At 36.9% G+C, this 25671-nt stretch overlaps 2 protein-coding genes across 2 annotated transcripts; both read left to right on the forward strand.

Moving 5' to 3' along the window:
- The first annotated feature begins 2079 nt into the window (after positions 1–2079).
- Positions 2080–4586, forward strand: LOC112039534 (uncharacterized). The gene is made up of 5 exons (XM_065770093.1): positions 2080–2146; positions 2762–2856; positions 3521–3752; positions 3902–4236; positions 4314–4586. The coding sequence occupies exons 1-5, from the start codon at positions 2080–2082 to the stop codon at positions 4584–4586; spliced, it is 1002 nt and encodes a 333-aa protein (XP_065626165.1).
- Positions 4587–7000: 2414 nt separating this feature from the next.
- LOC112010004 (plant intracellular Ras-group-related LRR protein 6) lies at positions 7001–19687 on the forward strand. Its single transcript, XM_065770075.1, has 7 exons — positions 7001–7082; positions 9530–9634; positions 10280–10404; positions 10559–10655; positions 11437–11511; positions 12209–12264; positions 19432–19687. Exons 1-7 carry the CDS (start codon positions 7038–7040, stop codon positions 19502–19504), a joined length of 576 nt encoding a protein of 191 aa, XP_065626147.1. The 5' UTR covers positions 7001–7037; the 3' UTR covers positions 19505–19687.
- Positions 19688–25671: the final 5984 nt, after the last annotated feature.

A 25671-nucleotide genomic window follows, 5' to 3' on the forward strand; every position in this document is an offset into this window, starting at 1 on the left:
CTAACACGTCTTAGAATTTATAATGGAAAAATTTTAGAGTTCAAAATCTCCATCCCTACATAATGTATCAAAAAAATAATGAACAAAGATTTCTTTTTGAGCAGTTGATCATTATTTGTTAGAGTTGGGCACTAGCTAATGATTTTCAATTTGGATGAACATTGCTTAGCTATTCCACAAGTATCTCTAGGTCAACAAATACAATAGCCTTGTAACCTTACTCGCTACTTAGCACCTCCTAATATTTCCAACAAAAAATGTTTAAGGTTCAAATTCCCTTCCCCCAATTATCAAATTATCCCAAAAGAAAAAATAAAAAAAATACAAGCACTTTATTGGTGATTTAAATGAAAAAGTTTGAATTGTAAACTAGTTAAATTAGGTCCAGTGTTAAAAGTTCAGACTTACTCATTTTTTTTTTTTTAAACATGAGCCAAGTTTGAGCCCCATCACCAAATAAGATTATATATTTAAGCTTGGTTTGTTTTCTTATTAAACAAACTTGAACTTGTTCACGGGATTAACTTATTATTTTCTCCTATATGGTAAAACAGTGACTAAAATTTGTACCTCTTCACACATCTATGAATTTTATTATGGATAAACTATTTATATTATCAATAAACTACAAATAATAATTTGAAACTATATGAATTTATTCAAGTGGGTTAAGTCTATATAAGTATATTTTAGACAAGTATACATATAAAAATATAATATAATATATGTTAAATTCAGTATCATTTTCATGAATAAAGTATTATGTTTGTTGAGCTCAGTTCGTTTAATATTGAAGCCTAAACTGAACTTGAGATTGACTTTTTTGCTACATAAACAAACATTTTTTTTTCAAGTTAAGCTCAAAATTTTCATGAACAACTTGGTTCATTCATACCCCTAGCCGAACCTGTTACAAGGATGTGGATCCTAGAGTGGGCCCAATCACATGAGATCATTTTTGCGCGAGCATGGGCCAGCAAATTATAAAATACACGGTGCATACACAAAATAAAGGCCTAGTGGCCTCAAATGGACTAGAGTTTTTTATAAGTAGAATGGGCTGACTATTAATCTCAAATGGTCAAATTTTCAAAAAGCTCTCAAATGAGGGCCCAAAAGTAAAAATTAAATGGGCCAAGTCCAACCTGTTGACCCAAATACACGTTTCTTCATTCTTGCGTTAAGAACTTGCGTCTCGTCGAGTCAAAAACTCAAAACGCACCGTTCCTGTCTCATTTTGCAATCTTCCCAACTGGTCAGTCTCTCTCTCTCTCTCATCTTTCTCTCTGTTACTATAATTCTTAGTTATTTATGATTTTTGTGATTTTTTACATTAAATTTGAGATATATCTTTTGTTGTCTGGAACTGATGTTAGCAAATGAAACCTATGTGTTTGTTTTTCCAATCTTTAATAATGTCTTAGAGACAGTTATTAGTTTGGAATTATAGAAAGCAATGGAATAGGGATTAGAAGATAAAACTGTTACTATGAAACCAAATGGCCAGTCCAACAAGTATTTACTGTGTTGCTTATAGTTTATATGGAATTGCAAGAATTAACCCACTGGAAGTTTTAAGAATGTGGAGCTTAAAATGGCTTTTATGGAAAGTGTTTAAGAAAACTAAAGTGTTTTTGGTTTAAAACCAAAGGGTTTAGTCTAGTGGTTCCTAGGTTTCATGTGATATGTGAGGTTTTGGGTTTAAGTCCCCAAGCCAATACCTTGGGGCCATCCAAAGGGATTTGTCATTGTTATTACTTGTTGTATGTGTAGGACAAGGATATGATACACACACCCGGAAGATTAGTCGGGTTCTAAGAGCCTTGGGCACCCACATTAAACAAAACAAAAAAAGTGGTTATGATTTTAGAGGTATTGTATGTGTGGGACCTAGGTTGTCAAGTGCCTTATATAAAAAACGATAGGTCACGGGTTTGAGTTTGGGAATCAATCTCTTCAAAAAATTGAGCGTAAAGTTTCCTACCAATCGCCTCTGATAGACCAAGCAAAAGGTGGAAGCTTGTAAACTGGGTGTGACTGTGACCTTTTTTTGGTTGAGTATGGTTTCAAGATTGGCAAATGGGTAGAACTGATGTTGTCATGATGGAGAATGAAAAGAAACGGATGAGGCAACAAATAGATGAGAGTAATAAGGGATATGGTTTTTGAGGCTAGGAATTAGGATTTGAAGGGCTTTATTTGTCTGTTATCATCTGTAAGAATTAAATGGTGTGATGGAATGAAGAGTTGAGAGGATATGACTAGAAGATGTAAATTTTTAATCGGACTACTTCTGAGGCAGACTGTAGTTGTGTTATTGCGAGACATGTGAAGACGTACTAAATTGAGATCGAGGTAGTATATCCAAGACCAAGAAGAGTGCATGTGTTGATACAAGGATTTATTAGTCAAATTTGTGTGCAGTGGGAACAAAGATTAGGAACTCAAATTGTTGACTTTCCAATATTTGAACAGAGTAGTGAGTTATCTAATTTTGAAAAGGTTTATTACATTGGTATCGAGTCAAATATGTTCTACATTTGTGTCAAATATGTTCTACATTTGTGTCAAATGTTTGAAACCCAAAGGCTGTTAACTTGAAAAGTGAAATCATGAGATGATTTCAGCTAGGGGTCACACCAAACTTAGGTGTTAGCTTAAAATAAGTGTAGATTTTTTCTGTCTGATAGTTTATGCATATAATAAGCTTTAAATTTCTATTTACCTTCATAATCTTATATGTTATGCTCCAATATTGCAGTTGAAAGGTGCTTCCTATTTGTTACCATCAAAGAGACTAGTACAGTTATCAGGATGGCGTATGAACTAACTGAGCAAAAAAGTGAGCATTATTCTGTTTGTTAATGTTTTTCATATGCATGGATTCTCAGCTCTTGGTTCAGCTTCTAGTCAGTGTTTGCTATGAACATTTTTGCTTAAGGCTAAGTTTTTTTAATAAGTTTTAGGGCTCAATGCTTTATTTGGTTAACTGAATGTCCTTGGAGAACTATTTTGTGAGTTATTGGTGTTCCCTACGATTACCCTGGTTGTGTAAAAATTTATGATAAAGTTTATTTTGAAATTATTCATGCTTGACTTTTTGTTGTTACTTGTGTAAGTATGACATTAATCTGCATGTTTATCTTTTTGATTAGACCCTTAGTGGGATAAAGAAGTATTAAAAACTAACATAATATGGGCCCGTTTGGTACATGTGTTTAAACACATGTTTTCAGTTTTTAAACAACATTACACGTATTTCCATATACTTTTTCACTCACATGTATTTCCAAAAAAACACACATACCAAACGGGCCCTATATCTCTTGCAGAAATTAGAATGTACTTTGATTTCTGTGTCATGCAACTTATAAAACAACTTTCTAATGTGATTTCATGAAAAATTATTATTATTTTATATGCATTATTATGCTTTTGAGCTTCACAATTTGGAGGATATCTTATTAGTCTTTTATTATGAATGTGGACACCTAGTTATGTTTTTGCTAAAAAATTGAAGGCTTTGAAAGAAGATATTATTTACTGGAGTCGCCAAGAATTTGGCAATGCTGGTCGCAAGAAGAAAGAATTATTGGGGGCTGTAGAGTTATTAGATGCTAAGGAAGGGATTCTTGGACTCACTGAGATGGAGATAAATGAGAGAAATGAAGTGAGATCGCAAGTAGAGCATCTTCTTTCTCTAGAGGGGATCTCATGGAGACAGAAATTGAGGATGTTGTGCATTAAGGAGGGTGATAATAATACTAAGTTCTTCCACAAAATGGCTAATCCTCATTGAAGGTATAACCATCTGAGTTTCTTAGAAGTGGATGGAGTGATTTATGAGGAAGGAGTAGAAGTTGCTGCTCAAGTAGTTCAATTTTATAAAACTCTATATCAGGAGTCCGAATAGTGGAGAACTTTTGTGGAAGACTGGAGTTTGATCAAATTGGGGAGTTGGAGAAGGGTTGGTTGGAGAGAAGGTTTGAGAAGGACAAGATACTATCAGTGGTCAGAGATATGGAAGGGGATAAAGCTCCAGGTCCAGATGACTTTTCTATGGCTTTTTTCCATCATTGCTGGAGAGTTGTAGAAAGAGATGTTTTAACAGTTTTTGAAGAGTTTTATCAGCACTGTAAGTTTGAGAAATCTTTTAATGCTACCTTTATGGCTTTAATTCCTAAGAAGAATGATGCCCCTACATTTGAGATTTTAGACCTATTAGTTTGGTGGGAAGTATGTATAAGATATTGGCCAAGGTTTTGGCAAATCGGTTGAAAGTGGTGTTAGATCAACTGAAATCTAAATTTCAGAATAGTTTTGTGGGAGATAGAGGTAGACAAATCCTTGATTCAGTTCTCATTGCCAATGAGTGTGTTGATAGTCGGACGAAGAGTAAGATTCCCGAGTTGATTTGTAAGTTAGATATTGAGAAAGCTCATGACAATGTGAATTGGGAGGCACTTCTAACATTGTTGAAGAAAATGGGTTTTGGGGAGAAATGGTGTAGCTGGATTCGAAACTGTATCTCTACAGTTCAGTTTTCTGTGTTGGTCAATGGGTCTCTAGCTGACTTCTTTTGGTAGCCCTAGAGGTTTGAGACAAGGGGATCCGATGTCTCCCATGTTATTTTTATTTATGACGGAGGTGTTTAGTAGGATGATGAAGAGAATGGAGAGGGCAAGATTACTTAGTGGCTTTAGGGCGGATGGTAGATGGTAGGAGGAGTAGAGGGGAATGTGTTTCACATTTGTTGTTTGCGGATGATACTATTTTGTTTTGTGATGCAGTGGTGGAGCAAATCCTACATGTTTGATTGTTGCTACTTTGTTTTTAGGCTGTGACTAGTTTGAAGGTTAACGTAGCTAAGAGTGAAATGGTTCCTATAGGGGAGGTAAATAATGTGCATGTTTTGGCAAAGATATTGGATTGAAGGTTTGGGGCCTTACCAATGACTTATCTTGGTATGCCGTTGGGGGTGTCCAATAAGTCCCCCTCTATTTGGGACCCTATATTGGAAAAAATTGAACGGAAGTTAGCAGGGTGGAAGAAGTTGTATTTGTCGAAAGGTGGTAGACAGACATTGCTTAAAAGTACACTATCTAGCCTCCTCTTTTATTTATTTATTTATTTATTTAAAAAAAAAAAACTCTTTTCACCATTCCTACACATGTGGTGAACAAAATTGAGAAGCTACAAAGGGACTTTTTGTGGGGTGACTCTAAGACACATTTGTTGGGTTGGGATAAGGTGTGTATGCCTATTGCTAATGGCGGTTTGGGTATTAGGAAATTGACCACTTTCAATAAAGTCTTACTAGGAAAGTGGCTTTGGCGTTTCGGGATCGAGGAGAATAGGCTTTGGAGGAGGGTGGTACTTTTTTGGTCTTTCTACAATTTTGCTACAAACAGAGAGGCTTCCATAGAATCATCTTTGATATGTCAAGGAGCAGGGGATAGGAGAACTTGGGATGTTCATTTTATTCAGGGTCCTAATGATTGGGAGGCAGATGTGGTGGATGATATCTTTCGATTATTGGTATTCAATTTACCTTCAGTGACTGATGGTGATCATATGAGATGGAAGTTGACAAAGAACGGGAATTTTACTATCCACTCATATTATCATAAGTTACATGGTTATTCTTCCGTTGTTTTTCCATGAAAAGGTATTTGGAAGGTTAAGGCACCCCGGCGTGTCTTTTTCTTTGTTTGGACAGCCGCATAGGATAGGATTCTCATGGAAGATAACTTGCAGCTTATGAGTTTTGACTTTGTTGACTGGTGCATTATATGTCGTTGTTGTAAGGAGACAGTGGATCATTTATTGTTACATTGTGGAAAGGCTTATTAGCTGTGGTGCTTTGTCTTTAGAATTTTTGGGATTTCATGGGTCCCCTCATGTACGGTGTCAGATTTTCTCTTTGGTTGGTGGAATTGGTTGGAAAAGCATTCATCTCACATTTGGAATTTAGTTCCGTTGTGTATTTGGAGAGAACGCAATTGGCGGACGTTTAAGGATTTGGATAGATCCGATGACCAACTGCTTTCTCTTTTTTCTGGTTCTCTTTTTTATTGGGCTAGAGCTTGGGGACTTATACCTAGTGATTCTCTTTCTTTTTTCCTTAGCTCTCTTCTTCTTTGTAATTAGTGTTTTTTTTTATGTTTTTTATTTTCCATCTTTTTTTGTACTTTTGATATGCTGGTGCTACTTTGCATTTAGCAGTTTTTTTAATATACATCTTTCTTACCTATCAAAAAAAAAAAAAAAAAAAGGGAAAAAAAGAATCTGAGCCAACCTATTCCTGATTTTTTAAAAAAAAAAATTTGTATTTCTACATATCGAAAAAAGAAAAAGGTATAATTGTATTACTTGATTAATGGATTCATTAAATGGTGAATACTAAAATTTGAAATTAAAGCAGTTATTTTGTTGTAATAAGGTGCAAGGGATAATAAATTATGTGGACATGCTTTTTGGAAGCTCTTTTTGGTTGAGAAATTATTCACTTCTCCAGGAGGAGCACCCTCAATGCTGGTGGCTCCTCCACCACCATCCCCAACTCCAATTAGACAAGGCATAGGCATCTCTCTCACTCTGTCTCAGATCTGTGCATCTGGGGTGTGTCGGTGGAACCTCTTGGAACCTTCTCCAAATGGCAGGAAGAATAGATGGAGCGGGATGGCAGTAACTCGCCTGATTTGAGGATGGGGGCTCTGTGGAGAACTTTCTCCAAACAGCACCATGTGGGTTCGCCATTATCATACTTTAATTGACCTGCTATTTCCACAGAAAGTTCCTAAGTTTTTTATTGCACAGCTCGAACCAAGTTTTTTATTGCACAGCTTGAAATTGGTTCACCCTCATTTTAATAGTCACAAATTGATACTCACCAGGAAGCAATTTATGTGAGACTTTCTAATTGTCTACTGTGACCAATAAAATGTCTTCCTTTGGGCTGTTTGAATGGCTGACTTGGTTGTGGATTGAAGGATATTTCCACGATGGATGGTGGCCTTGTCTGATTGGAGTTGGGGATGGCGGTGGAGCCACTGGCAGTGAGGGTGAGCGTGAAGGTGAAGGTTTGTATTTTTTATTTGATTATTATTTTTTCCTAATCTTAAATTATGACTGGATTGGTGACTAGAATGTGACTCAATAAAATTGTCACACATGGAAGACTATTATCTTGTGGAAGGACCCCTAGGCATTACTGATATGGTCCTCCGAGAGTGAATAATTTGTCCATTTAGTTTGATGTTATGCAAGGCTGGAGTTAAAGCTTTAATATTTATCCATGTGGAAGGGGCGGTACGTTACTAAATCTAGGGCATGCGGGCATGCAAACAAAGAGTTAGATGTTTGCCCCACCCAACCCCCCCCCCCACCCCCCCCCCTCTTTTACCACCACTGCAGTAACCACACCCACTCCTAAGCCTACCACCTATACATATACCCCACACCACACCCAGATTAGTTCAAACATGTGCTCAGCTCATACCAAGTGTGAATTCTTGGCAAACCGGGCCATGAGATTAGCAACCTAGTCTAATACTCATACCAGCATGTGACTCAGATCTATCCCACACCCAGATTAGTTCAAACACGTGCTCAGCCCATACCAAGTGTGAATTCTTGGCAAACCAGGCCATGATATTAGCAACCTAGTCTAATACTCATACTTGCATGTGCTCAGATTAGTTCAAGCATGTGCTGAGTCCATCCCAAGTGTGAATTCTCATCCTTTTCTTTTGTGGACTTTGACTCACCATCTGAATGTTGTTCTAATTTTTTAGATTCTTGGTTAATTTTATAAAAACAATAACAACAAGAAAGCCTTAGTCCCAAAATTTGGGGTTGCCTATGAATCCTCAACAGATTAGACTAGGTCGGCCACTTGAATTTTTTTTCTTCATTCTATCCTATCTAAAGTCATACTCTCTGTTAATTCCCTAATTGACATGTCTTTTTTTATTTTTTGTTTTTTTTAATAATGTTATTTTGACCTTTCTCTACCTTTTTTTGTTCCCTCAATTTGGATCAATTCACTCTTTCTTACCGGTTCATTACTCACGACTCGCTCTCATCTTTTCATCAATAGGGGCTACCCCTATCTTTAAACCTCATTGTGTGAGACATAGTTAATTTATAGCTTGACTTCATTAATTGATATTTAAGTTGAAAATTTTGATTAGTGTATCATTGAGGGCAAGCTACTTCCCAACCAAAATTGTCTGGCTCATTTCAATAGGGATCTTAGTCTAGGGCATTGTTTAGACTATCCAAACCATATTAAACTTAGGGAACCTAGAAACTCTAATGGATGGGTAATAGTGAACATCAAAGTTGAGACATCTAAAGTGAGTGAAGTGTGCGTTATCAAAACCTAAAGAGACAACAAAATAAGAGGACTGAAACACTACAAGCCCAAAAGAGTCTAAAAGGGAATCAAACAAAGATTCCATTTTTCCTGAAGCCCAATGTGCACCAAATATTGCCAATAGATCCATAGGCATGCATCTATTTGAAGTGCTTGGTTACAAACTTATGAAGCCTATAGATTTACTCCTTAGTCCCTAGAGATTTTCTTTGAGATTGTTCAAAGTGTTAAATCCTGGTGGAAAGAATGCATATTTCGTTGACATTCCATCTTATAAAGGTCCAACAATTCATTCCATATGCCCCTTTGATGAGTCTTTTCATGACCCAGTTAAAAATTTATACTTGATCCAATACCGCTAAAGTCTAAACCCTCCCCCATCACATAAAGAACATATGATGCTAATTTGTATGAGCAGATTGTTTTCACTACCTAGTATATTGCAAGATGCGACCAAGTTTTGACTACGCATGGATTACTAGGGCCAAGTTGTATCATCTGGAACGTGATTTGCTAGAGTACTATTTAGAGCTATACTTGACGGGGTTGAGTCTCTCCACTCTGGGAAAGTTGGTGCGCACCAGATTAATACTGATTGATTCCATTAGTCAAAATTTTGAGTTTTGAATTAATTTGAATTATATAGGATTTGAACTGATTTGAATTTTATTTTATTCTGAGAGTTTTTAGGAATTTGACTGCTATCTAGTTATCATTTCATTTTCCTTCCTTGATGTAATTTGGAAGCTTATTTAAAGTCCCTAGAAAAAATATTATGGGCAAATGATTGATGAATAAAATTTTATGTTGACAATTTTCCAATGGCTTTGTGCTGATTCCTGGTAGCTTAGGTGTTGATTTCTAGGTTTTCCTGCTTAGAGTTGATTCCAAGCAACCCTATGTGCCTATTCTTAGGTTTATCCTTGCTTTTCTTGTTCTATTTGTTTTCCCCATATGTCCTTTGAATTTTGTCCTGCATCACCAGGTCCAGTTGTACAGAAATTCCTCTTTAAAAACTTTTGGGCCATCCCATTTCAGATCAGCTTTGGTTAGGAATTTAGTTAATCAGGGATTCTTCTATACTGATCATTTGGCTTGTTTGAATCTGATATTGTCTATTAATGCATCATTTTTTCCCCAAATGTACAGACTTTGATTTTATCCAGGAACAAGATTAAAGACTGGCCAGGTGCAATTTTAAAGTCACTTCCTAATCTTTTGTGTTTGAAGTTGGACAATAATCCACTCAGACAGGTAAAATAGATCTAATTTTATGCTACTCTCTTGAACCATATGAGTTAAGGTGTTGCTGTTGAAAAAAATGGACAGTTTGAAACTTTTTTTTTTTTCCTGTCTTTTGTTATTGAATTAACTTTCATAACCCCATTTATTAAGAGCTCCAATGGAAAACATGCAGGGGACACAGTCCATAACTGATAGGTCAATTAACTTGGCACCTCACCATTGCTGTCCCCACCCCTTCAAATAAATAAAGCATGCATCATGAACATATGGAAAAACACAAATTAGCTAAGTGTATACCACAACTTGAATCACACGATATATTTAAAAAATAGAAACCTTCATGATAGCCTACTTACCCAGACTTTGGCACTGGACTTACCCAACATGGATAATATATGGCCTTAGTTCTTTGGCATAAATGTATCTGTCAAAAAGGTTTGGACCTTTTTTCTTAACACAAACACACACACACAGCAAAATAAGTACCCTGTCAATTTAGACGCATGGCACTGTATATCAATTGTCTGATATCGTCAGTTCAACATTATAGATATTTTCTGGAATTATTTTGCTAAGATATCCATATTTAGAGAATGTGTTCTGAGACTTTGTTACCTCTATGATCTGACTACCCTCTTATTATTCGACCTGCAGATTCCATCTGATGGATTTCAAGCAGTCTCTAGGGTTCAGGTTCTGGATCTAAGTGGTAATGCATCTTCATTACCGGAGCATCCAGCATTTTCAAGCATGTCTCATTTGCAAGAGCTTTACCTGAGGTCAGTCAGCTGGAAATTCCAATACAATCACACAGATTGATGTACATGCACACGGCTTTATGCCTGAGTCTGCCTATTTGCTTCTATGCTTGAACTTATAATTATTTTCTCTAATGTCTAAGCTATTATTCTTACATCTTATTCCACTTGACAGAAGAATGCAGCTACACGAAGTTCCCTCAGATATATTTAACTTACAGCAATTGCGGATCCTTGACCTGAGCCAAAATTCCCTTCAATCGGTTTCAGTGGTAATATATATCTTTCTTAAAAAGAAAATATTTCAACCTGTATTATGACACTTTTTAATTTAGAACTTGTTTAAGTCTATTGATTGCCTTTGCTTTAGTATTGGGGCTAGACAGACTTGAAAAAAGATCCATTTTGTATATAACAGGCTTCAGGATTTTATTATTCTTGATTGGTGGACAGGAATGTGTTCTTTTGGTTCATTCAAGTTGAAAGATTTCTTTTCTTGGTCATTTTATTGTGTATGGAAATTATGGAAATAGATATGACAGGCCAAGGTGTGTTAGGCTTAACAGGTTAAGAGTTTCAGTTTCAACATTGGAGATGGACATGGAAGTGAAGCGATCATTTTTAGTTTAGCGGATTTAATAATTTTTTGGACACGGTTTGAAGGTTATATTTTTCACAATGACCATAACTGGCTCATGGTTCATGGTTTTTTTTTTTTCCTAAATTTTTTATTTATTGTTAAATTGCAAATGCATCTGGTTTGTCATTGGACCCATGACCTCAAATCCAAGGGAAGGTGCCAGTTGAACTAGAGCTCATTGGTGTAAGTGATCCCCGAATCTACAAATTGATGTATTGATAGGAGGTTGATTACTATGGACAAGCTAGGAACCCTACAAGCTGACATACTCAATTTTACTGGTTCTATCTATCTATTGTTTACTGAGATGAATCCTGAATTCATAAATTTTGTTTATGGATGCAAACTTTCCTCTTTTGGGAGCATCAACTGCCATCAAATTTGTGATGGCGTTTGTTAATACTGGCATGCAGGAGTTCCAACGTCTTACTTCACTCTCTGAGCTTGGCCTATCTGACAACAACATCTCAGTACTTCCCCCAGAGCTGGTCAGTATATGGAATCCTTTTTCCTATGGTGTTTTCTTAGATATTATGGTACATAAAATCTGTATGGTCCAGCTAGTGTTTAATGTCAGCAGCGAGAAATGGGAAATATCATGTTCTCAGCTGCATACATCTCTGAATGTCCACTTGACACCTGTCTTAATGATAAACAACTCATCTCGCTGTGACCTTCTCTTGAATTCTCAAAATATCTGTCTTTTTAATGATCAAATCACAAAAATAACTCATGTTTTTTCTATCTGATCAATGGGCTCATCAAGTTAGTATACTTCTAGCATAATGATTAGTTTTTCTTATATCCTACTTTTTTTGGTGAGAAGCAAATAGAACAAGGAAATGCCCCATACTTTGCCCCACAAAGCATTTCTGGGGGCAAAATTCAGACTACATTTTCATTTCACCAATAAATTGTTCTGTGATGGTTGGTTTAAATCGCATAACATATGGTATAAACAAGTCTGTTATCACATTTTTTTTATTAGCTTAACTGATTATTTTTGTTTGTCTTTCCTGTCTTAATTTTTAAGTAATAATAACTTGTTCTTCAATGCATTACACACATTAATCAATAAGAGTTTGGCTTTAGGATATATCTACTGCTTCAAATGATACATTTTTCTGGACACATTTTCAAGGATTTTTTTACATTATCTAAGTATAAAGAGTTTATTTTGGTCAGGGTTTGCTTGAACCGAGCCTACAGGCTTTAAGACTTGATGGAAATCCAATGAGAAGGTATGCTACATTTTGCTGTTTCTCCAGCCTTTTTTTTTTTAACACTATTTAATTTTTTTAGAAGTTTCAATAGCTTTGCTTTAGTTTTCTGGTTTTTGCGATATTATAAGTGATATTGGTTTAAGTGTAAGGGTAATTGTATCATTTTGTATTGTGAGGGTTAAGATATTAATATCCTCTGTATGTTATAGGGTTAAATTTTGATTAGGCAATAATAATAGCAGTTGTCTAATTCACAGGCATCATTGTAGCCTAACAACTTCCCAGGTGAAAAAGGGCATTGACTTAATAAACACACAAAGCCTTCTAGTTTCATCCTTTTTTTTTTTTTTTTTTTTTTTGATAACCAAACTTCCAGTTGACATTCAATTAACTCGGACAACAGTCTGAACCAGTTACATCTTTGATCAATTGACATTCAATGATGGGTGGAGTATCCTCCACCCAAACTACACTGTCATCTACAGATTTGGCATTTCTAGCCATCAAATGGGCAGCAATATTGCCTGTCCTACACACGTGATTTACCTTCCACTCATGGACCCTGAACTTCCACCTTTGGAAGCCTTCAACGATCATTTGAATCGAGCTTGGAGGGGAGCAGCAACCAGCCAGAGCATCTGTCACCACTTTCGCGTCTCCCTCCAGTACAATATCCTTCAGGCCGAGGTCTCCAGCCAGCAAAATTCCTTCCTTAAAAGCCTTTGCTTCCACTTCCAAAGCTCCAAGTGGTAAATTCATCCTCTTACTCATCGCTCCCATAATCTGACCCCTTTTGTTTCTAATAACAATCCCTATTCCACAGCTGCCTGACTCTTTGAACACCGCTCCATTGACGTTTACCTTATACCAACCTTCGTTTGGGGGGGTCCAGCCTACCTTTCTTGGAGGAGTGTTTTGTCTTGGGGCATCAACTTGCTCTTTAAATTCCTCAACAAGAGCATTTGCTTCAGAGACTGTCGCCTTTGCTTGTTTGGTCTTACCTTCAAATTTTGCTGCATTTCTGTTTTTCCAAATACACCACGCAGTGCACGCAAAGCGCTCCAGCTCTATTTCCTTTTTCTCCTCCCAAAATTTCCATATCACGTCATAAAAGTCGCGGTGAGGATGACTCATCCTTGGCAAAAATAGCTTTGCTTCCCTCCATACAGCCTCTGCCATCTAGCAATCCCACAAGGCATGTCCCGTAGATTCAATCAGCCCACACTGCCCACACTCATCAACCAATGACACCTTTCTATGCCACAGGTAGTAGTTTGTAGGGAGAATGTTTTTACAGGCCCTCCACAAGAAGAATTTGACTTTGCTTGGGCAATTTAAATCCCAAATTACCTTCCAAAATTCCTTCTTCTTTCTTGGGTTTGACACCTCACCCCCCGCCCCTCTTCCTCTGTCTTCGGCCAGCCACTTGTATGCTACCTGATATGCACTTTTCACAAAGAAGTCACCTTTCTTCGTCCAAGCTCAAATCAAAGCATCCCATGGAAAACTGGGACTAATAGGAATGCTCAAGACAATCTCTGCTTCATAAGGTAAAAAAACACTCTTTACCACACTGATGTTCTAGCCACCCGATTCACGGTCAATGAGGGTTTCTACTAGCTCACCCACAAAATTTTGAGGCCTAGGACTTGCTACCATGAAAGAATTAGGAGTTGGGATCCACCTATCTGCCCAAATCTTCGTTCTTTGCCCATTCCCTATATTCCATCTCAAACCTTTCCGGAGAACTTCCTGTGTAGCCATCAAACTCCTCCAAGTATACGATGGTTTCTTACCTATTTGGGCCTCCAAAAAATTGGATTTTGGAAAATACCTGGCTTTCAGCACTCTGTGGGCAAGGGACTCAGTGTTTTGAGTGAGCCGCCACCCCTGTTTTGCAAGTAGCGCGAGATTAAAAACTCTGAGGTCCTTGAAGCCCATTCCCCCTTCAGCTTTGGGAATACACATCTTCTCCCATGCTATCCATGCTAGCTTTCTTTCCTTTTCTCGCTGACCCCACCAAAAATTCCTAATCAAAGAGTTGAGCTCATTACACAAAGACTCCGGAAGTTTAAAGCAATTCATTGTATACATAGGTGTAGCTTGGGCAACAGCCTTTATGAGGATTTCCCGACCAGCCATAGTTAGCAACTTTCCTTTCCAACCCGCCACTTTTCGACCAACCTGATCCAGAATACGTTGGAATGCTTTCTTTTTCCCCCTCCCCACCAAAGGGGGCAGCCCCAAATATTGCTCATGCTGGTGGATGATTTGAGCCCCAAACATGTCTCTCACTTCTTCTTTAACCTTTTCATGGGTGTTCTTACTGAAAAAGAGAGAGGTCTTCTCCCTGTTTAGCTTCTGCCCCGACTCCCTCTCATAATCCTCAAGGATTTTCATAATTCTAGCTCCCTCCTCCTTAGAAGCATTGCAAAAGACTATACAGTCATCTGCAAATAGCAAATGAGAGACCACTAGAGCTTGTCTACACACTGATATGCCCCTAGGCACTCCCCCAAGATCGTTCGACCGAAGCATGGCCGATAGGCCCTCAGCACATAACAGAAATAGATACGGCGAGATCGGGTCTCCTTACCTCAACCCTCAAGTTGGTAAAATCCTCCCCCTTGGCACCCCATTCGTAAGAACAGAGTATGACACCGTATTCACACACATCATCATTAAGGATATCCACCTTTCTTGGAACCCCAACCTGCGCATAATCGCTACCAAATAAGCCCATTCAACCTGGTCATAAGCCTTGCTTATATCCAACTTAATTGCCATCAGCCCCTTTTTTCCTTTTCTTCTCTGATTTATACAATGCATGGTTTAGAATGCTACCAAGACATTATCTGTAATCTGTCTCCCTGGTACAAATGCACTTTGGGCCTCGCTAATGATTGCTGGAAGGATTTTCTTCAACCTATTCGCCAACACTTTTGAAATCATTTTATATATAACATTACATAAACTAATTGGACGAAAGTTCGTAATCTTTTGAGGGCAATTAATTTTAGGGATAAGACAAATTTATGTGTCATTAAAACCATTTGGCAAAACACTTGTTTTAAGAATCTTGAGTACACAATCCACTACTTGAGAGCCCACAACATCCCAATATTTTTGAAAGAAAATAGGGGACATACCATCCAGGCCTGGAGACTTTGTTGGATGCATTTGCTTCAGGGCATGCCAAACCTCCTCTTCTTTAAACTCTTTTAGAAGAGCATCATTCATGTCGTTTGAAACCCTCCTATCCAGAGCACCAAGGCTAATTCCAAAATCCGATGTGAAATTTGTACTATATATTTCCTTGAAATAATCCAGAATTATTCCTTTCACTTCTTCTTGTTTCTCCCTCTACCTGCCCTCATTGTCACACAAACCCTCAATCTTATTTTTCCTGCGCCTATTACTTGCCATTTCATGAAAAAACTTTGTATTTCGATCCCCACACTTAACCCATAGCGCCCTAGACCTCTGGTTCCACATCATTTATTCCCGAAGCATTACTTCGTTTATCTCCCTTCTTAGAGCTTGAATTTCCTCCGCTGGTTCATGAAGCAAATTTAAAGCTTCCAATTGTTGTAGTCGGTTCTGCTTTTGCTTCAAGATCTTACTTACATTTCCAAATACCCGCATATTCTAGGATTGCAAGTTAGCTTGGCAGCACTTCAGTCTATCGTGGACTTGCAAATCTGGGTTATAGTTCAATGGGTCCCAGGCCTCTTCAATCACCCTCCTACAGCCCTCATCCTTTGTCCACATTGCTTCAAACATAAAACGTTTTCTGCCTCCCTTTCTACTTGCCTGCTGCCTTAGAGACAGATTAAGCAAACAATGATCTGACGCCGCCATTGTTCTATGGTACACTTTTGCCTCCAAAACATATTCAGCCATCTCTCATTTGCCACAATCCTGTCTAATCTAACCAGAGTGCGTTGCTCCTCAATTCTACCATTACACCAAGTATATCATTGTCCCACAAAACCCAAATCAACAAGCCCACAATCAGTTAAACATTCTCTAAACCCCTCCAGTTGTCTCGCATCCCTATCTAGCCACCCTAACTTCTCATCGAATTGAACAATTTCATTAAATCTCCAAAAACAACCCATGGTAAATCACACTGCCTCTTAAGCGATTTAAGCAAACTCCAAGAAATTAATCTCATACCTGTATCAGGATGACCATAAAACCCCGTTGCCCGCCACGGTCGAGCTCCCTTTCCCTCACAAACCACCACATCGATATGCGAATTTGCCAACTTTTGAAGCATACCTCAGTCCCTTCTTTCTACATCATCGCTAGCCCACCACTCCGACCGTCGCAAGGCACCGTGATTCCCTGGGTCAGATTAAGCTTCCTCTGAAGGCCTTTTATTCTATACTGCTTTGCCTTGGTTTCTGATAAGAACACCAAGATTGGGTTGGTCTCTTTTACCATATCAGTGAGTGAACGCGCCGCCGAAGCTAACCCAAGGCCTCGGCAGTTCCAAGCCAAGAGGCTCATTGGGCTCGGCGATGCTACCTAGCAGCAACCGCCACACCACCAACCGTCTCATTTTCTTTTCCTGCATCGCCACCTCCCTGCCTCTCCACTTTCTTTCGTTTACAAACCTGAACGTTCTGGTCTAACTCGCTTAGAGGAATAGATAAACCTCTTTTCTTCTGAATTGGGCTAGTTACCTTCTCTTTTCCTTTTGTCTGGGCTGCCCGAGCCCTTCTTTTCTAATGGCCACTAGTTGGGCCAAGTCGCACCGAAACCCAGCCCATTTCCATGTCATACATCATAGCCATCGGACCCTCCACTGAACATGTCGTATCTGAGCCCACATAATCCCCTACTCCCCTATCCTTAGTCACGTGCTCGAACTTAAAAGATGGAGCTTCCTTGTTTCCCTTTACCAACTCCTCATGCCTACCTTCTGCATTCACGTTTGTAGCCTGCTCTCTGACCTCGCAGTCTTTCACCAAAATAGATAAGTTTTCTTTTGGGAGCTCTAATGGTACTGACCAAGCCATTTCCATGATTTTCCTCCTTCTTGCTCGCCCCAACCTCTGAAAAACTTGTCGTATTCTCCACAAAACACTCCCCAAGGAGCTGCACTGCAGGCTTTTCTTTGTCAGGTACTGCCGCTAAACTCCTCGACTTCTGGATCATCGGACGTCTGTCTTCACCGTCGGCCCTTTTTCCTCGCCAATCAGACCCTTCGTTCCTCTTCATGTAGTGAGGTTCCCACCCCGATCTTTTCACCGGATCTCCTCTTAGCCATGCCCCGTATTGGAGTTACTCTGTTTCGTCGTTTCTATCTTCTCCCTTGCTCTACGGACAGTCTTTCAAGTCAAGCTCAAGAAGTCCACATCGATAGCAGAAGTTTGGGAGGCGCTCATATTTGAAGAGCACCCACCAGTCTGCACCGTCCTCGCCCTTTATTTTCCTACCTCGTATTAGCTTTCTGGCTATGTCTATTTTAACCCTTACTCGAAGACATTTCCTCCAATGTACTCCCAAGTCAGCCACATCCACCTCAATAACCTCCCCAAGGCTAGCTCCAATGGTCATCCCTGTTTCCCTCGTTCTGTGTTTGAGGGGTAAATTGTATATTTGGACCCAGAAAGGAACCCACTTGAAAACAATATCCTTTGGATCTTGATCCCCTTTGAAGTCCTATAGTAGCACCAGTTGTTTCTCGTAATGCCATGGGCTCATCTCCATTACTCTCCTCTTGTCCCTTTCATCCCCAAACTCCACAAGGTACATCTCCTCTTCTATTACCGAGATCTGAATACCCTTATTTGGCTTCCATAACATCCTAATGTTTTTTCTTAAAGCATCAAGCATAACTCCTCTGCGAGAGAGCACCTTCATTACTAGACAGTTTTCCCCCTTTTCTTTTGTTGCGCACGTGCACTCTCTTCCGAGATTTACACTAACTTCCTCCTCATCTGTGACCTTTAGATTCTGCCAGAGTACTTCCAGCTCCTCCGCCATGTTTCCTCTACAGAACCCCGCCTGACCTCACCACCCAGAGATGGGGAAAGGTCACTCTACTCCCACAAGCACGACGCTGCGGGACTCACTCACTCTGCTTCCAGTTTCATCTAGCTTTGTCACTTCTGAACTTGTTGATTTGGGTGAAACTTGCAATCTTTTTGTAGTGATGCATCGAGACAAATTATACACATTCGGGTGCCTATGATACAGTGATCATAATTACACATCAATAATACTATTAGTTTTGGGATAATGATGCACGAGTACACAATAATGCCAAGTGAAGTTAAGGGTCTCATCTAAAGCTCTGAACATAACCACTTTCTGCAGCTTGAGTACTTAAAGCATTATGGGGACGTTAAGTCTCATGGAAATAAGAGTACTTAATTTGATCTATGGATTGAAACTTCTATTAGAGACCAGGTACAGCTCTCCCTGGAGCATCTATGAGAATCAGATCCTGAATAATTTGGAATCTGAAGCTCGTGATTAAGCAACAATATTGTTTGACCTGAAGGAGCACAATGGCAAAAAAATAAAATTCTGCTAGATAATTAATTTTTTGGTTTGCTTGAGATTTAGAGAGCTTCGTATCATGACCACAATTACCAAATTTATTGAAATGTTGTATTTTACTGGAAATTAAAATCAAGCCATTGCTCAGTAGAGAAAGAGGCTAATGTCTTAAGGAAAGAAAGAAGCCATACCTATCAAAAAAGAAGAAGAAGACATGTTTCTACAAATATCATGTAGGAGGTGGTAGTGTGATTCAGTTTCCATGGGTGACAGGATTTGAACTTTATGGCAATGGTGGCATAAAGTTTGTTAGTTTAACACTAGGCCAAGTCGCTTATGTGTGTGTATAGAGCTCATGTACCCTTCCTATGCGTTGAGCCAAAAAAAAGGAGAGAGTACCCTTCCTATGTAATTCTTGATATATTATTTTCATGAACTTGGACTCCTTTTGCAATTAGCATCCCATGGTCTGTACTCTCTGTGAAAACTAGCATCTGGAAGAAAGAGTAAAAACAAGTAACAACGTTTCAAATATTTTACAACTCATGTTGCCAGAAATAATTTCATTGGTAAATAATTTTAAGATAAAATTGTGTGTATTACTAAAAGGGAGCATAGAATGCTGTGAAAATTTTTTGTGATGCTCTTTTCTTTCTGTATCTTTTACAGTATCCGGAGGACAATTTTAGATAGAGGAACCAAAGCTGTTCTGAATTATTTGAAGGACAAAATTCCACAGTAGAAGTTCAGTCACATCTTACTCCCTCTCTTTTCTTATTTAATTTTATATTATTATTTTAAGCTTCTTGTTAAAGACCACGTACTTGTACATGTCTTGTGTGTAACAATATGTAACATATGAAACATGACTCATTTCTGGTATTCAATACCCATATACTTGTGGGTTTTACTGTTTGTTTCCTAATATTACCTTTGGTTTGTTCTCTCTCTCTCTCTCTCTCTCTCTCTCTCTGTGAGTAGGATCCTCGTCATATCAAGTGATGGATAGAGTACATTTCACGGTTAAGAATTTATTTATTGTATCTAACCTGTGTTACTTTATTTATTGTATCTACCTGTGTTAATGGTCACGCCATTTAAAAGTTTTTAAGGTCCATTAGATGGAATGGATTACGACCTTATTCACCAATTAGATTATGATTCTACAGTAACTTGTTCACTTTGCTAAGGTGTCTCGTTTTCTCCTATTTTGGCAAATTCTTTTCCAGTTTCGATCAAGGTTTAAAATGGAAAAGAATGAAAAAAGAAAAAAGAAAAAAAGTTGTATATTACATTACCTAGACTGTATTATGCCGGTACGTTATCTAAAGGTCTCAGCTCATGTTTTTGCTCTTGTTGCACCTTTAGTTTCAACTTTCAATTAAATCATTCATAGTTTCATACGGCAGATTCTCAAATAAAATAAAACAAATAAAAAATCATTCATACACTGGGTGTGGTAAGTGTTACAATTTCAATAAAGTTCCCAACTGAAAATTAGTGCAAAGTGATAACTTGACGAGTTAGAAGTTGATTCCTCATCGAAGAGTATTGATTAACAATTCATAAGAGCATCTCCAATGGTGTAGCTAAATGCATAAAAATCTCTATAATAGAGAATGACACCATAAAAAGAGTTTCCAATGGATTCTCTATACCTGAAATATTTTTTGGCTTATGAACAATTGCTCATCAAACAGTAGCTCATCAAGGCTGATGGGCTACTGTTCATTCTTCAATTTTTTTTTTCTATTATAATAATCTGGTATTAAATAAAAAAATGTTGGAAGATGTGTAGTTGTTCAAAAAAAGAATAAATAATGAATAAAAAAATAATATTTAAATGAGATAGAATGAAATAGAGAATCTGTTGAAAAATGTATTTGAAAAAGTAGATAGATAAAATATAAAAGTCACTATTCATTCTTCAAATAGTACAAAAATTTGGTAAATTTTTTGGAGATGCTCTAAGATAGATCAAATTAAAACAATAAAATTTAATTGAAGTGAAATTGCAATTATTGATTCACCTTTGAGGGGGTATTAGCCTATGAGAAAAATGAGTAAAGCTAGGACATCTCTCAATCTTACTAGACTCAGGTTTAAGGTAAGACTTGTCACTATTCTCTACTTTGTTAGATTTATCCTGTTCATGGCCTTTGAAAATGTTCTTTTCAATTACTTTTCCACTTTGAAGCATGATGATAAACTTATGAGGTTCGGCTGCAATCATTTTCTTGCATGCTCAATGATGTGGTCAACTTAGTGAGAGTACTTTTGACATTTATCGCCTATGAGTTCTGATTATGCTTGTGCAATAACCCGATTATTCCGTCCAACCATTCAACCTGCTCAGCCCCGCATTGTCCTATATGGATATGATATTGATATTGATTTTCAAGTGGGTTGGGTTGGATCAACTATTAAAGGTAGCGGGTTGAGTATTTTTAAAACCACCAAGACTACTCCAACTAGTAAAGCTAGCAGATAGATTCTTTTGGTGAATGTTTGCTCTGATTTGCAAGAAACATTATTTAGGACATGGTTCTCAATGCTTGCTTACGGCCAATCTGTCGGGATAAGCCATAACATAAGACCACAATCAACGAGAATTAAACTTAAATAAGGTTATGCAATTCCTTAGACATTTACGCTAAGTCTTTGCTGTCGTTCTTAGGCTAAACTGTTGTTGCTTGATTCAAGTGTTGCATTCTGGTAGCAGTAGATGTGGGAGGGTCGTTAGGTTTTCATCCTTTTATCATTTTAGCCTTGTAGCTCTGCAGGGTTCCCAGAAAAGGGAGTTAAAAAGGAAAAGTACAAATGAAGCGTCTTATATAGTATGAAATGTGATGAAATTGGAAGCATCATGGTCCTTATTTTCCTACAAGGGTGACTAGGTTTGTGTCCTAAATTGTTGTGCTCTCGAGACAATAGAATCTTGGTTCCACCCATGTGCTTGGCCTCGATGTTGCTTGGAATATAATCGTGTTTACATTATTGAGATCTTGCCAATATTGACAGTTTCTTGAACTATTGACTCCGCCCTTCTTCGTTTATGAAAACTCCAAATTATGATATTTAATGGGCCAAAAAAGTTGTTTAAATGAAGCTTGAAAAACCAAAGATTTTTCCTTTTTCCTTTTTAAACAAGATTTCTATTTGTAATAAAATTTCTTGGCCTATTTAAAGGCTTTTTAGATTTAAAAAAAAAAAAATTCAAAAATGTGGCAGCTCTAGAATGAAATTAGTTATTTCTTATAGATTTTTTTTTGGGGGAGCTCTGATTTGCAAGAAACATTATTTAGGACATGGTTCTCAATGCTTGCTTACGGCCAATCTGTCGGGATAAGCCATAACATAAGACCAGAATCAACGAGAATTAAACTTAAATAAGGTTATGCAATTCCTTAGACATTTACGCCAAGTCTTTGCTGTCGTTCTTAGGCTAAACTGTTGTTGCTTGATTCAAGTGTCGCATTCTGGTAGCAGTAGATGTGGGAGGGTCGTTAGGTTTTCATCCTTTTATCATTTTAGCCTTGTAGCTCTGCAGGGTTCCTAGAAAAGGGAGTTAAAAGGAAAAGTACAAATGAAGCGTCTTATATAGTATGAAATGTGATGAAATTGGAAGCATCATGGTCCTTATTTTCCTACAAGGGTGACTAGGTTTGTGTCCTAAATTGTTGTGCTCTCGAGACAATAGAATCTTGGTTCTACCCATGTGCTTGGCCTCGTTGTTGCTTCGAATATAATCGTGTCTATATTATTGAGATCTTGCCAATATTGACAATTTCTTGAACTATTGACTCCGCCCCTTGTAATTTATGAAAACTCCAAATTATGATGTTTAATGAGCCAAAAAAGTTGTTTAAATGAAGCCTGAAAAACCAAAGTTTTTTCTTTTTCTTTTTTAAACAAGATTTCTATTTGTAATAAAATTTCTTGGCCTATTTAAAGGCTTTTTAGATTTTAAAAAAAAAAAAAAAAAATTCAAAAAAGTGGCAGCTCTAGAATGAAATTAGTTATTTCTTATAGTTTTTTTTTTTTGGTGGGTTTAATGGCTTGCTAGAAGTCTTTCTAAAGCTAAAGGTGAAACCCAAACTTCTATCAGTATGTTCTTAACAATACTTTTATAATTTTAATGTTTCTTGTGTGTGTGTTTTTATTTTATTTTATTGAATTACTTATCTAGGAAAATGTTTACTATTGTATAATTTTTAAATTTAACTTAGATTTAATAGACTCCATGCATGTTAAATACTTAGGATTCCCTGAGAATTAAAATACTAGTTTTGTCTTGCCTAAAATCAATATAATTTATATAAATACCTTAGAAGGATAATTATTGTGTTCTTAGTGCTAAAATCAGCATTCGTATGAGTTTTAGTTGAAGTATAAAATCATCATCCTTCAATTTTTACTGGCCCTATTCCACAATCTATGCGAGTAATAGACCTCCTTGACGAAGGTACTATGCAGTGGGACTGAGAGAAAATCCATGCTTTATATTTGTGCAGAGAGCATGCCTCAACATCCTACACACAAGAGATAATTTACAGAGAAGAAAATTAAAGGTGGAACCGCGGTGTGAATTTTGTTGTCAGCAACCAAAGATTGTAAACCACGTCTTGTGTGAATGCCTTTCGCCAGAAATGTTTGGGCAATGGTCTTGTGGGAATGCCATCTGTGATGGAGCTACTGTTGTTTTTCTGGCCGGGTAACAGCACTTCACAGAAGCACAAAAAGAAGACATAGCCGAACCCCTTAATATGACAAAGCTATATAGAGAGAAAACAGAACTTGACATAAGAGCATCTCCAGCAATATAGGCATCCCTCACATCTTAGCCATAATAGAGAATGTGAGCAAAAAAACCACCTCCAGCAGCTTAGGCATACCCAATTTTTTTTTGGGCTTATGAACAGTAGCCCATCAAGTCTGATGAGCTACTGTTCATTAGCCATTGAATTTGTTAGATTAAAATATTGCCAACCGTTCTATTATACTAATTCTTTCTCTCTCCTCCTCCGGATTTCCTTTTTTTTTTTTTTTTTTTTATCTCCGTTGCTTCTTTTTTTTTTCCTTTTTTTTTTTCCTCTCATTTCTCATTAAATTTGTTTACTTTTCCTTCATCATCGATACAAGTTTATGATCTTTTAACTCCAAAAAAAAAAAAAAAAAAAACCAATAGATGTATTGTCTGGATCTCCCTAAACCTTAGAGCCCGTTTGGTAACAAATTTATATTAAGCTCGTGTTTTAAGTGTTGTGAAAATACGTGTGGATGAAAAAGTGTTGTGAAAATACATATACTGTGTTTAAACAACAAAAACTATTGTGTAAACAACAGTACCAAATAGGCCCTAGGGGTTTTAAAATATTGTTGTTTTCCTCAATTTAATCTTTTCCTTATCAACCCATCATAATTTCTATTTAATAAAATTTTATTTTATTTTGTGAATTGCTAATCAACTCATTTTCCTTGTGGAATTGACCTTGGACTCATCGAGTTATTATTTAACTATAGTCCTGCACTTGGAAGCAACGTTAAAGCAACAACAATTTTTCACCCATTTTTATTCATTCACCAACTCAATTTTTTTGGCTAAAGTGCACCTATGCACCAGGATACCTGAAATGAAAAGCATATATTCAATATACTTTTTAAAAAACCACAACACTTAATTGCACAAATACCAATTTGTATTTTATTGGCGTAAATAAACTATGAATTTTGAAACACTACCGTTATTACCTTGTTTCTTTGAATTGTTTTTCACTAACATGTTGTTGGAATAAATAAAAAAATGTGTATACTCTTTTGGTTATGGTTATAAAAATCTTGATATTTTTCTCTCTAATGTGTATCACATAGTACAAAAGTTCTACACACATGGGATGAACATAAAAAATTATATAATTACTTGACTGCATCTCCAATGGCTTCTTTAAAGCCAAATTTAGAGTATCAACACCCTCAAAACCCACTCCAACAGCTTCTTTATCTCTATTTTTTAGAGTAGAGTTGCTACAGTGCTTCTCTATAAGTGGAGAACACTGTAGCTTTTACTATTCATTCTTCAAATGTTTTTTTCTATTATAATAATCAGGTATTGAACAAAAAAATGTTGGAAGATGTGTACTTGTTAAAAAAAGAATAAAGAATGAATAAAGAAATAATATTTAAATGAGACAGAGAATGAGATAGAGAATCTGTTGAAAAGTATATTTGAAAAAGTGCATAGTTAAAGGTAAAAGTTACTGTTCATTCTTTAAACAGTACAAAAATTTGGAGAATCTGCTGGAGATGCTTTAAAATTTATGTTAACACTTGACATGTTTATGTTTAGGTATAATAAAAGGTTTCTCAAGGACAAGTCACTGTAAGGTACACACTTAATTAAGACTATCCCCTTACCACTCACAACATATAGACTATGAATTTAGATACTCTTTGCTTGAAAAGGCATACAATGTACAAATTCATTAAATTTTTGCAAATAATTAATTGAAATTCATTAAAGTTTTGCAAATAATTAATTGAAAATTGATATTTTTATTGTTTATTGTTACTTGTAAAATATTTTTCATTACAATTTAATTAAACTTAAATTATTCAAATGATCATTTTCTTTATAAAATTTATGAGATAATAAGGACACTTACCACCTTTATAAGAAAACAAAAGTGCTATGTATAATTTTTTATTTTGTTTAAAATTTTTGTTAATGTTTAATGTGTTAAAATTTTACATTACAATTAGTCTATATTTGCATTCAAACTTGGGACAAAATTGGGAAATGCCCTGTTTGGGCAAAAATAGCAGCATTGTGCCATTTTCTCCAAACTAAATAGGGAAATGCCCCTGTTTTGTAACTCGACAAACGGGAAATCGAGTTATATTGAAAAACTC

Source organism: Quercus suber, unplaced genomic scaffold (assembly GCF_002906115.3).
Source record: "Quercus suber isolate HL8 unplaced genomic scaffold, Cork oak 2.0 scaffold_3B, whole genome shotgun sequence".
NCBI lineage: Eukaryota > Viridiplantae > Streptophyta > Magnoliopsida > Fagales > Fagaceae > Quercus > Quercus suber.